This window comes from Myotis daubentonii, chromosome 9 (genome assembly GCF_963259705.1).
Source record: "Myotis daubentonii chromosome 9, mMyoDau2.1, whole genome shotgun sequence".
In the NCBI taxonomy this organism is placed as follows: domain Eukaryota; kingdom Metazoa; phylum Chordata; class Mammalia; order Chiroptera; family Vespertilionidae; genus Myotis; species Myotis daubentonii.
In genome coordinates, this window is record NC_081848.1 from 30,829,829 (window position 1) to 30,843,050 (window position 13,222).

At 46.1% G+C, this 13,222-nt stretch overlaps 1 protein-coding gene across 1 annotated transcript; it reads left to right on the top strand.

Annotated features, from left to right (window-relative positions):
• The first annotated feature begins 5,307 nt into the window (after positions 1-5,307).
• LOC132242062 (ubiquitin-conjugating enzyme E2 R2-like) lies at positions 5,308-6,738 on the top strand. Its single transcript, XM_059710987.1, has one exon. It carries the CDS (start codon positions 5,315-5,317, stop codon positions 5,765-5,767), a length of 453 nt encoding a protein of 150 aa, XP_059566970.1. The 5' UTR covers positions 5,308-5,314; the 3' UTR covers positions 5,768-6,738.
• Positions 6,739-13,222: the final 6,484 nt, after the last annotated feature.

Sequence of the window (13,222 nt, forward strand, 5' to 3'; positions counted from 1 at the left end):
GAAAGATAGGGAAATACTACACACTCCCAGGCCTTTCTAATTTAGACATATAAACACACAAGAGAGAGAGAGAGAGAGAGAGAGAGAGAGAGAGAGAGAGAGAGAGAGAGAGAGAGAGAGAGAGAGAGAGAGAGAGAGAGAGAGAGAGAGAGAGGAGAGAGAGAGAGAGAGAGAGAGAGAGAGAGAGAGAGAGAGAGAGAGAAATATGCTTACAGCTTCAATTCTAAAACTTCAACCATGGGTTAAACTTGGTTCTCCTTTTTGTGCTCAATCTTCTTTCCTATGTTGTACTTTAAAATCCTTTTCTTTCCTCAAAGCACATTCTGAATGCTCCTTGTGAAGCCTTCTCTGAGAGCTCAGCAGATGTAATTTCTTCAACAGCCCTTTCTCCTCTCTGATCACTTGAATCAATCAACCTGGAACTAGAGTTTTTTATGTATAGTCACCATCTTCCCTTTAAATCCAAGCTCAGTGATGGCAGAGACTAGCTTATCTTTCCTTCAACAAACACTTATTCCACACCTGTGTTTTCAGGCACTGTATTAGATGCATTTAAACAATGAGTGACAAAAAGACAGATTCCTGCCTTCCTGGAGCTTCCAGATTGGAATTTGATATATATGGTCATTCTCTGCAGGATAAGCAGTGGTTTGTTGAATAAATGAATATATCTCTCGCTCCAGGTTTAGATTCACCCTAATACTGACAGGGAAGTAGCATTTTTTTGAGGACTTGAGCTCTTGGGCACTTTGTACAAATTATTTAGTTTACTTCTACTAATATCCAGACTCTGGGCTGGGTGTTTTATATACTTATTTCTAATCTTTATAGCAACCTTGTTAGGTAGATAATACTGTTCACATTTACAGAGGAAACAACTGAGGCTCAGTGAGGTTTTCTCACTTGCACTAAGTCATGATGCAAGGAGGGGTCAGCATAGGGATTTGAACTCATGTCTGTCCGACTCCAAAGCCCTGAGTCAGACTGCTGAGTATGGTTGGATTACCTTGGGGAGAGTTTAGGTCATTTATTCCAGAGAACAAGTCACAGGTAAGGCTTGACCTAGGGAGTAGGTATACCTCAGGCACTTAACAGGTTGGACCACACCAGTGACCTGAGTGCCCCTCCAACCCTCAGTTAGATGAGTCCAGGTGGGAGTCAAGACCAGCAAGTAGTGGCATGCTGTGTGCAGGTGGGGGCTGACATCCCACTCACCTGAACCATGCTCAGCCAGGCAGTGGGAGCCGGGGGCTACCAGGGAACAACAAGAGCCATTCATGCCAGAGCTCACTCCTCCTACTGAGGCCATAAGTCACATTCCTTGTTTAAAGATCAGTGTCCAGGGCTGAGTCTTTCATGGAAAGAGACGCTGTGTGTGTGAATGAGCTAAATAATAACCCGTAGCTCATTAATTTTAACCCCCCAGGTTTGCAACAAGGGGCCGCAGTCTCACCAGGGTAATGTCGGGAAGGACGAAGGTAAGGGTTGGTGCCTTTATATGGAATATAAAGCAGCTCCCTCACTTCCGGCAGAAAATCAGAGCCAGTAATAAGAGCAGAGAGCTCTTAGGACACATTTACTGTGTGTTGGGGGCTTTGCAGACATGATCACATTTATGCAGACATGATCACATTTATGCAGACATGATCACATTTCTTTATCAAGGTCACCCCATGAGGTGGGCACTATTATTGTTCTCCTCGAATTACCAATGAGGAAACAGGCACAGAGCGATTTAAGTCCCTTGTTCTGTACCACAAGTAAATGGCAGCAGCAGGATTTAAACCCAGAGAGTGTGAATCCAAAGACTCCTCTTCACCACTGCATTATGTGGCATCTCGAGGCAAAACAGCATGGAGGATCATTATAATAATGACCATCAATGAATCACATCTCCCTGTGTCTGCGCCTCTTGCAACTTGTCATTGCTGCTTTCCTCATCAAGCGATGGAGTCCATTGCTTCACCCCCTTTTTATTTTTTCTGAATCTGGGATAATCCTGTGTCTTACTTTGACTAACAGCTTATGGCTGAAGTGACACTGTGAGAGTTCCAGAGCCTAGACCTCAGGAGGCTTTGCAGCTTCCACTCTGACCCTCTTGGAATTCCGGGTTAGGAGGAAGTCCGGGCTATCCTGGAGGATGAGAGGTCACGTGGGCCAGAACCAAGGCTCTCCAGCCCACAGCCAGCAGCACCAGTCGAGTGGTGTTACAGGTTCAGCTGAGCTCCCTCTGCCTGCAGCTGCACCTGGGAGCCCTGGCAAAACCAGCAGAAGAACCTCCCAGTCATTCTACATAATCAGAAAAAATAAAATACACCATTGTTTTAAGCCACTAAGTTTTGAGGTGATTTGTAATGTAGTAATAGAGAACTGAAAATGCTAGGTTTTAAGTTCATTATCTGTTTCAGACTACCTGCTTTGTTAGCAATCTAGGGTTACATGATAGAGAATCACAGGAAATTTGAGCTGGAGGGACTGTAAGGCAGCATCTAATTCAATCCTTTTATAGAGGAAGAAACGGAGACCCAGAGAGAAATGACTGGTTCCAAACCACAGTTTCTTACAGCCTGAGTCAGGGCTAAGTCTGTCTTCAGAGTCTCAGGTCTAGAGTTCTCTTTGCTACACAGTACTGCCTAGCTACATGTGCAATTAGAGGATGAAAAAGCTATTTTTAACTAATTTTAAGATAAACATTAAAAACGGTTTATAGTTTATAGTCTTCAATCCTCATGACATCCATGCAAAGAGATCCAGATGCCAAAGGCCCATTAAGTGCCAGGAAGCAACTACTGGATACAAAGCAGGGAATAGTCATAATTGAGTACCTATTGTCTCTCATGGGATCTGTGCATTTATGAGTGTGCCAGCTCTTGGTAGCTCAGTTGTCCTCATCTTGGCTGCACATTGGAATCATCTGAGGAGTTTTAAAGAACAGCTGACATACGGCCCAGGCATAGAAAGATTTAAAGCCGGCCCCCGGTGAATCTAATGAGCAGCTGAGACTGTGAGTTCCTGGGGGACAGGATTTTCATCTTTGCACCTTCGTGGAGTGCCATGCCACAGAGCCTTGCTGATGGAAACCAGGACACATGATGAAAGTGCTTACAGAGAGCAGCTATGGCAGAGTGGAAAGTACATGGGCTTTGACGTCAAAAACATCTGTCTTTGCCTCTCAGTTTTACTAGTTGGTAGCGGTGTAACCTTGCACACAACAGACTGAGCCATCTATAAAGTGGATATAAAGATGATACTGACTTCCCAGGGCTGTTATGTAGTTCAGCTGAGGTTGTTTAGCTTTTGAAAAGCTCCCTGGTAGCATTAAAGACCTTGTCAAGTATTTTTATTTCTATTAAAAATGGAAATAAAAAAGCTTTTTAAAAAAAGAAATACTAGAGGAATACTAATACTAATACTAATACTAAATACTAATACTACACGCTTAACAAACATCAGCCGTTACTGCTCAGAAAGCCCTGCTGCTGACCAAGCTCTGACCGGAGCGGAGAAGGACCACGGGACAGTCATGTGACACAGATGCTGTAAATAGTGTCTCTGTCTTCAAACCTGAAGGAAAGTCAAGATGACGTTTTTGTTTCTCTCGTGTGATTTGTTTTGGCCGCCAGCTGTGTCCTGTGGGTAACACTTCACAGAGGCTCCGGCCGATCCAATCCAGGAACGAGCCCTGAGCCCCTGAGCGGTGAGCGTGGCTCCATAGTCCCAGCCTTGAGGCTGCGTTCACTGGCTGGTGAAGACCCGGCCACCACGCTCAGTGCCGATCATTCGGAGCTGGTTTGCTTCCTTTTGCACCGATGGGAGCACAGAGCCTGCGCACTGGCCTCACGCCGTCTCCTGGCAACAGCCTGTGCTGACGTTTGAATTCCCGCTGGTGGTAGCACGATTGGGTTGTGGTCACGTGGGCCTCGTCCTGCAGTGAGTTTCACCTGCCCCCGAGCAACTGCCAAGCGTGGGGAGGACCAGATGTGTTTAGTGATCATTTCACCAGTCAGTGCCATCGACCCGCTGGTCTGGGTCATTTGTCACAGAAAACCCAGTTAGTTTCCCCCATAAATGAAGTTGATGACTCGGCAAAAATGCAGCGTTGTCCGGAACTGAGGTGAACATCGGGGCGAGAAGAGGGCCTCCCAGGTGAAGTGCAGAGAGGAAAGGAGAGATGACGACTGGGACGGCCAGAGGAGGGTCCATGGTGAGGCCCACAGTGAAGGTGCTGGGGAGCACCCTCCCGGCAGCCGAAGATGCTGACCAGACCCCAGCCTCCCATCCACGCATCTCCACGCGTGCAGTCTAACATGCCGGGAGCCGGTCCATCCTTGCTGCTTGACACAGTCGCTGCAGGGAAGAAACAACTGCACAGCATATGTTCCAAGGGACCTGGGGTATATGGCATACTGTTATGTTTGCTCCCCTTAGCGCTCTGTGTTCTAACCAAGGCCACCTCCCCGAGAAAGGTTGTTTCCCCAGGTAGGGATTTTCCCCTGAAGTTAGGGAGGCGATAAAACCCCTTAACTAAGTGCCAGGTGGGTAATTAATCACTTTAACTATGAACAATCACGCTTCAGCTACATAATCTTTACTCCCAGGAATGGAGATAAGAAACGCCCTAACCTTTGGAATAGAATGGATAGGATTAAAATCAACTGGTATAAATACAGATGTAACAAGACAATAAAACACAGAACCTGGAACCTTCTCCAGAACAGTGTCTTGGGAACTCACCTGGCTGGGAAGACTTCTGGAGGAGACTGCAACCACACATCAAGGCTTGATCCTTGAGCTGACCTCTTCCTATTTTTCCTGCTACGGAAAGCCCTGGATCTGCTCCTTAGGTGAGTGCACCATTGCCCATTTGCAGTATTCTAAAGAAAAACAGCGGCCGCGGAGGCCCCAGAGAAGAACGAGAGGGAGAGCAAGTGAGGTGCTCCGGGCCGGCCTGGCCCCCTCTCCTCTCCAGCTCCGGCCCTCCGCCGCCTTTCTCCGCTTCCACCTTTTCTCCTCTCCCCCCCAAGTGGAGGCCCCCTCAAGGGGCGGGGTGGGGGGAGGACCAGGACCGGGACCAGGAGTGAATTCCACTAACTCCTTCACCCTCTCCCCACACCTGTTCCCCGTGTGAGGAGAACCCGGCCCGACCCGGCCCGGCCCGGCCCGGCCCGCATCGTGTGTGAGGAGCACCCGGGCCAGCCCACGGGCCGTCTTGGGCCTGGTGTGGCCCGCTGGGTGTGTGAAGACCGGGGCAGGTGTGGCCCGGCCTGAGGGCGAGCCAAGGTGGGGGTGCCTGGTCCAGCTCGCTGCCGCCGCAATGGCCCAGAAGCAGATGACCAGCTCGCAGAAGGCCCTGATGATGGAGCTGAAGTCCCTGCAGGAGGAGCCGGTGGAGGGCTTCCGGATCGCCATGGTGGATGAGTCCGACCTCTACAACTGGGAGGTGGCCATCTTCGGACCCCCCAACACCCTCTACGAAGGCGGCTACTTCAAGGCGCGTATTAAATTTCCTATAGACTATCCATATTCACCACCTACCTTCAGATTCTTGACCAAAATGTGGCGCCCCAACATTTATGGGAATGGACATGTATGCATTTCAATTCTTCATCCACCCATAGACGACCCACAGAGTGGTGAGCTGCCCTCCGAAAGATGGAATCCTACTCAGAATGTCAGGACCATCCTGTTAAGTGTAATCTCATTGCTTAATGAGCCCAACACCTTCTCCCCAGCCAATGTGGAGGCTTCAGTTATGTTCAGGAAATAGAGGGACAGTCAAGGAAAAGACAAAGAATATGCTGAAATCATTGGAAAACAGGTTTCAGCCACTAAAGCCGAAGCAGAAAAGGATGGAGTGAAAGTCCCCACGACCCTGGCGGAATATTGCATCGAAACTCAAGTGCCTTCCAATGACAAAAGCTCAGATTTGCTTTATGACGACTTGTATGACCTTGACATTGATGATGAAGATGAGGAGGAGGAAGATGCCGACTGTTATGATGATGATGATGATTCTGGGAATGAGGAGTCATGACCTGCTCCTTCAAAGCCCCTGTACTGCCCTGCCATCTCAGGCCAAAGGGAGGGGAGCAAATGGGGACCTAGCAGTGGCCCCTCAGCAAAAACCTATCACAGGGGGTGGGGAAAACAAACATGGCTCCTGCTGACTCCCCTTGTGGATCTCAGTTTGCTCCTTTTTATGGACCTCTTAATGGAGAGATGGTAATTGTGGACGAAAGGGGCCACATGCTGACCAGACAAACTCAGGGAGGCCTGCATGGCCGTCTTACAAACTCAGAGACCAAAACTCACCACCAAGGATGGCCTGAAATTAAACTTTAACTAAAAGCAGTGATGGTGGGCAGTTACGTCCTAGACCGGTATCTTCACTGACAAGGTCAACCTTTACCTTAACTGAGCCTATCTGTCTTTTTGCACCTATGATAACACACCCTTGAAATGTCTGGGTAACTTGTAACTTCCCTTTTTCTGGAGCCCCTAAGGCACAACCAAAAGTGCTGGGTCCCAGAACAGATACCACAAATTCCTTCTTGTTATGTTCATTGATCCTGCACCCACCTAAGCATGTGTCCATCATTTTACTTTTATCCAATCCCAGGGGTTTCCCTGCTTTGCTTTATCCCTCCTCCTTAATCTGTCACCAATGGATTTCATGTAACCCACCTACGTGCCTCCTCTGATTGCAAATGTATAAATACGGATGTAACCCCGCCATTCTCCGGAGCACTATCTCAATTCATTGAGGTTCTGCTTCCCGCCCGGCATATGTCCACAGTTTGGCTCAAATAAACTCACAAAAATTCTTAAATAAAACACAGAACCTAGCTATGATGAAAAAAAAAAAAAAAGAAATACTAAACCCAATTAAAGATGATTATAAGAATTTAAGGGATACAGAGAGTTATCAAAAAATCAAGTACAATTATCTATGATTCCTCCATAAGTATGTTTAAGCATTTTATTACTTCTCCTCCCTTCTTGTTTATATGTATACCTGCACACATGCATAAAATTATAGTTTAAAATACCATACACAGGATTGTATTGTGTTTATTTTCCATGTTAATAGCTACAGTGCTTCATAACCATGAGTTGTCATTATTGTGGTGTTTTTCTAACCTAGTGATTTGGTGAGCAATTGAAGGGGTCATATGGCTAGAATGAAATGGAAACAAGAGCAAAGCCAGTGTAGATGTGCAGAAAAGTTACACAGTTGGGACCCTAATGATTACTAAAAATTATTTGCAAGATTCTGTGGAAGCTGACCCATTTCCTCCTCTGAAAAGACTGATGTTTCCGCAAGAGCTTGAGCATTGACACAAATGAAATCGGGTGTCTGGTCCTGCCCATCCTAGACAGCCTTCCCTCTCTAGAAGGCCTTGGTCACAGCCCACAGTGTGCACATGGTTTGAAAGGTAGTAAAGCAGGGAATGGGAGGAAGACCAAAAAGTGCTTATTAGAGTTAAATATTAATTTGGAGAAAGCAGGTTTCATATCCAAGCCAACCTAGAGTCTATCCAAGAGTCAACAGTTAAAAGAGCCAGAGCAAACACACCAGCCAAATCTTTGAGGGTGACATTGTCTGGCAAGAAATCCAGCTTTAGGAAGGACATGAAGACAATGGAACACTTTCTGGCTCAAGCCTTCCCTTTTTCTGGACTTAATCCCTAACAGTGCCAGAGTCTTGACGTGTCTGTTGGTTGGGACCTTGCCCATAAGGAGACAGTGTTTACAGAATTCATGAGGAACAGAGGAAGGCTGACTGTAAATCTGAAACCCTTTTGAAGGACATTCCAAGCATGGGCATGCCCAGTGAGTGTGGCTCAATCAAAATAAGGCTTTTGCTAAAGTGACATCTTGTTAGACCCAGACACCACTGCTCAGAACAGCCTTGAAATTCCTCTTTCCTGCCTTTCAAGGCCCAATAAAGAAATCCAATTCATTTTTTATAGTACCTTCTGATCTGTTTTTGGCATGAGGATCTTGTTTAGAATAAAAAGAACTAGGCTTGGAGTTGGAGAAACCTGTGTGTGAATTCCAATTAATCCACTTAATAGCTGTGTGTCCTTGGACAAATTACATACCCTTTATGTTTCTTAATTTCATCTATAATGAGGGATCTTGACTCTCTACCTCCCACCATTTATCACATGGGAAATTACCTTAATGCAATGGTAGCTTCCAAAGGTCACACCTGGCAAGGTGGTACTTCCTACCAGAGGTCACAGAACAGCAAAGGCCCACTAACCAAATTAAAATGCTTACATCACACAGGTTACAAATGAATTAAAAACACACAGTGAGAAGCAGGTGAAATGCATTAGCACTCTGTGACAGGGTGCGAGTGGGCTGGAAGGTCTACACTACCTGAATCCTGGGTTGTCTCTCTTGGCCACACCAGCCTACTCCACTGATGGTTTGGTTACAGAACCAGAGTTGAGGTTCAAGCTCAGGAGTCTGCAGATGGAGATTGCCTGGCCAAGAACACACACTTGCTATATTGGGGAAACACGGGGAGGAGAAAACCAGGCCCATAGCTGTAGTTTGCCAATGAGCCTGCTGAGCAGCCATGAGCTGCAGCCTAGAGCTGGCAGAGGACACATGGAACCAGATGGGTGTCCGCAGTGTATGGCTGAATCAAGGCCTCATGAATATTGATTGCCTTTGTATATTTAGTGCACCCAGAATATTTAGTGCCTCATCGGTCTCATGCATACATATATTCAGGGCACAGGTGTCATTATAATGTTGCCTCATAAATATTATGTATCTCTTAGTCCTTCCATCCCTTTCTATGTTAAATATACATGTAGTATATTATTCATAGCTGTAATAAATGAAAATAAACATCATTTTTATATATTTTTATGAATTTCATTTATCTAATATGTTTTATTCTTTTGAAGAATTAAATATTTTCAAACAAATACACATTACAGCATTCTAGTGTGAGGCTCACATGAGAAAGCAGTTTATAAACTGTAATATTCTACATTATTTTAAGGGATTATTATTATTCCTTTAATATGATTGAACAAAAACAATTGTGGCCATTTATAAAAATTCATCAAATTGCCGAAACCGGTTTGGCTCAGTGGATAGAGCGTCGGCCTGCGGACTGAAGGGTCCCGGGTTCGATTCCGGTCAAGGGCATGTACCTGGGTTGCGGGCATATCCCCAGTAGGAGATGTGCAGGAGGCAGCTGATCGATGTTTCTCTCCCATCGATGTTTCTAACTCTCTATCTCTCTCCCTTCCTCTCTGTAAAAAATCAATAAAATATATTAAAAAAAAATTCATCAAATCTATCTTTACTTCAAAGAGCAAAGAGGAGCCCAGTCAGCATGGCTCAGTGGTTGAGCATCCACTTCTGAACTAGGAGATCACGGTTCAATTCCTGGTCAAGGGCATATGCCTGGGCTGCCGGCTCGATCCCCAGTGTGGGGCGTGCAGGAGGCAGCCAATCAATGAATCTCATCATTGATGTTTCTATCTCTCTCTCCCTCTCCCTTCGTCTCTGAAATCAATAAAAATATATTAAAAATAAAAAAAGAGTAAAGAGGAGGCAGTTTAGCTAATGGCTAGAGCTGTGAGCTCTGCCAGTAACTGACTTGGCTAACCTTTGGGAAGCTACATAACTGCCCTGAGAGGGTTTCTTCCTCTGTTAAATGGGAATGACAATAGCTACTTGATAACACTGTTGTGAAGATTGAATGAGATCAGGAGAGGAAAATATTGGGGAAATTGCTTGGTTTATAAGAATGATGCTACTTAATCTTTCTTGAATGCTGACTCTAAGCCAGGTACTTTCTGATTATATGATTACATAGGTAAGATTATCATGCCTATTTTACAGATGAAGTTAAGACAGAACCAGAATCCAATCCAGGCAATCTGACTACAGCCCACACTCTTAGCCATTTTGCAACACTGACTATTGCACAGTAAGTAGCCAATCCATATTGCATCATTATATTAATAAGATTGTCCACTAAAGCAAAAGTTCAGTATCATGTGCTAATGGTTAATTCTGTTACCCATAATGGTTATCCACAATCATTTTAGGGAAGAAGAGGTGCTCAAACAACGTTGTTTCATTCAAAGTCATGTTGTTATAACTTGATGAAATGCCACAGGAACTTAACTCTTGTTTATATCAATTAGCCTATGGTAAAATTAATATCCTTTTTTACTTGTTTTGCTAAAAGTTGCCAAACCTATCAATGTCAAGTGAGGATTTACTCTCTTAAAATAGCGCGGGAGAATATAAATGATAGTTATTGAGCAAGGCTTTCTTTAAACAGCAGCCACAGTAACCCGGTAAAGAAGGTAACATTAAATCACATTTTTTAGAAAAAACACTAGACTATAGAATTCAAGTGATTACCAAGATTGCACATTGTGTGAGGAGCATACCTGGGATGAATTCTAAGTTGAGTGGACACTTGACTGCACATTCTTTCCGGTGAACCACGCTGCTAAGAATATCCTTGGTTCTTACATGTCTCTTTGCTCATTCATTTCTCAAGTTTCCATTGCATGTCTACCATGTGTTCCGTGCTGTGCTCAGCACAGGGCAAATCCAGGGCCGTACTCTGGCGGGGCTCACAACCCACTGGGGCAGTAAATGAGAACGTGGACCATGACAAAGCAGTGTTGCATCAGTTTCCATGATCAGGGCAGCCCAGAATGCTGAGGGGAGAGGAGAGGGATCTCAATGGCCTGACGTGGGGGTCAGAGAAGGCTTCCAGGCGGAAGGAGCTTGTGGTATCATGTAGCTTCATGGGCCACTAACACAGCTGTGGGAACTCCAGAGCAATGTTGCCAGGCAGGGACATGGGCAGAAATGTTCATATGACTTGGTGAGAGCTCGGGTAGCATTGGCCGGACACAGAGCTGACCCTGATGGCGTTCCATCCTCGCTACAGTTTGGTCCCTGGAGGCTCTGCACTTATTCTCCAAGGCTGACCAGCTGTCAAGCTCGAACAGGCCACCGGCTTGTTTTAGTTAGCTAATGGCTCTTTGGAATGCATGCATTTCCCATTAATTGTGGTTTTCAAAAATTAAATTAAAAACCTCTTATTTACTCTAAAGATATATTTGGCAAACTTTCATAAAAGCTTACCCAGCTCTCCCATCAGGAGAGAAAACAAGATTTGAGAATTTAAATCTTGGGCAGAACTTAAACTGGGTCAGATGCCCAAAAGTGTCTGCATTCAGGGCCCAGGGGCAATCTTTTTGAACTCTTTGAAACCTTAATTTCCTCATCAGGAAAATGGGATAACAGTAATTCTGACCTGCGTGGGTGACTGTTTATGCATGGACTATATAAAGTAACTAGAGGCCCAGTGCACGAATTCGTGCACAGGTGGGATCCCTCAGCCTGGCCAATGATCAGGGGTGATGGGGGCTGGCCTGAGGAGGCATGGGTGGTTGGTCGGCTTGGGGGAGGGTCCTCTGGAGGTTGGCAGGCTGCTGGAGGTTGGGTGTGGGAGTTCACTGGCCACCAGGGGCAGATCCTGCATTGAGCGTCTGCCCCCTGGTGGTCAGTGCATGTCATAGCAACCAGTCAACCAGGTCGTTTAGTCATTTGGTCATTTGGTGGCTTAGGCTTTTATATGTATAGATGTGAATGCTCTTGTCCCGGGTCTGCTTGCCCTTGATGGTGTTCCATGTGCTGGAAGCAAATTCCAGCAGGGCATAATAAAATGCAAGTAGTTCATCAAAAGGCTGCTGAAGGCAGTTCCCCCAACCTGATATCATTTACTGTTTACCAAACCTTACCTTTGATATGTATATCTGCTTTGCTATAGGGCAAAATGTGTGAATAAAAAGCCCTGGGTACAGAGATTCAGAGAGCTTAGTTACTAAAGCTAAGCCTCCCCTGGCTCCCCAAAAATGCCTCCCAAATTTATATTTCATGTCTGGTCTCTTTATTAATTTACGTTGCAACCCCTTCTCCAGATTCCTGAACCCTAGTAAAGGCAGATAAAACCCCAGCACCATGCCTTCCCTCTGCTTGATTCTATGTGGCATGGGACACAGTCTGCATTTCCCAGCTCCCGTATCAGCTGGCCTCCATCTGGGTGTAGTCAGTGGGAGCTCCTGATGGGAGATTGTAGGGTAGGAGGAAGGGAGAAGCAGGGGTATTCCTTCTCCCTCCTTTTTTGGGTGAAATGTCCAGAGCAGCCACTTCCCCTCCTTGGCACCAGTTTCCTTCAGGCATGTCCACCATGGTCTGGGTTCAACAAGTGAGACCAGCACCTCGGCTTGGGGAACGCTGCCTCCTCCCTCCCCCCTTCTAATTCCACATCTCTGGGTGGCCTCATCACCTCCTGTGTGGTGTCTTCCTTCTTCTTTCTCTTCCATAGCCATTTTCTGGAATTAGATCCTGCTGGGGTCCTGCCCCAGCAGGTCCAGGGGTCCCCAAAGGTGTGGACGGAGTCGGCGAAGAAGGAATGACACGGAGACAGCGTTCAGTTGATCAGCAGCCTAGCCAGGATCTCCAGCGAAGTTCTGGTCTGGATCTCCAGAGAGGTTCTGCCTCAGATCTCCAGCCAGGTTCAGTCACCAGGTTCTAGTCAGGCTCTGCTGCCAATCTCAGCAGTCAGGTTCAGTCCAGGATCCCCTGCCATGCTCTCTCGCCAGGCTCCACCTCCAGGCTCCGAGGCCAGTCCCTGTCCAGGATCCTCCGGCATGCTCTCGCCAGCGAAGTTCTTCTGTCTCTAGAGAACGTTCTGTGTAGGTTCTGTCTGTAGGTTCTCTCTTCTAAGTTCTGTCTTCTAAATTCTGTGTGACTGTCTTGTTACATCTGTATTTATACCAGTTGATTCAAACCTATCAATCTCTATTACAAAGGTTAGGGCGTTTCTTATCTCCATTCCAGGGAGTAAAGATTATGTAGCTTAAGCATGATTGCTCATAGTTAAAGTGATTAATTACCCGCCTGGCACTTAGTTGAGGGGTTTTATTCCCTCCCTAACTTCAGGGGAAAATCCCTACCTGGGGATTCAACCTTTCTCGGAGAGGTGACCTTGGTTAAAACACAGCGCCAAGAAGGTGAGCAAACATATTAAGAACAGTATGCCATATATGCCAGGTCCCTTGAAACAGCAAGCATGGACCGGCTCCCGGCAAGATCCCCTCTGTTTTAAATACTTAGATAGCTGTTTTCTGGTTGGACTCTGACTTCTGCAGTGAGT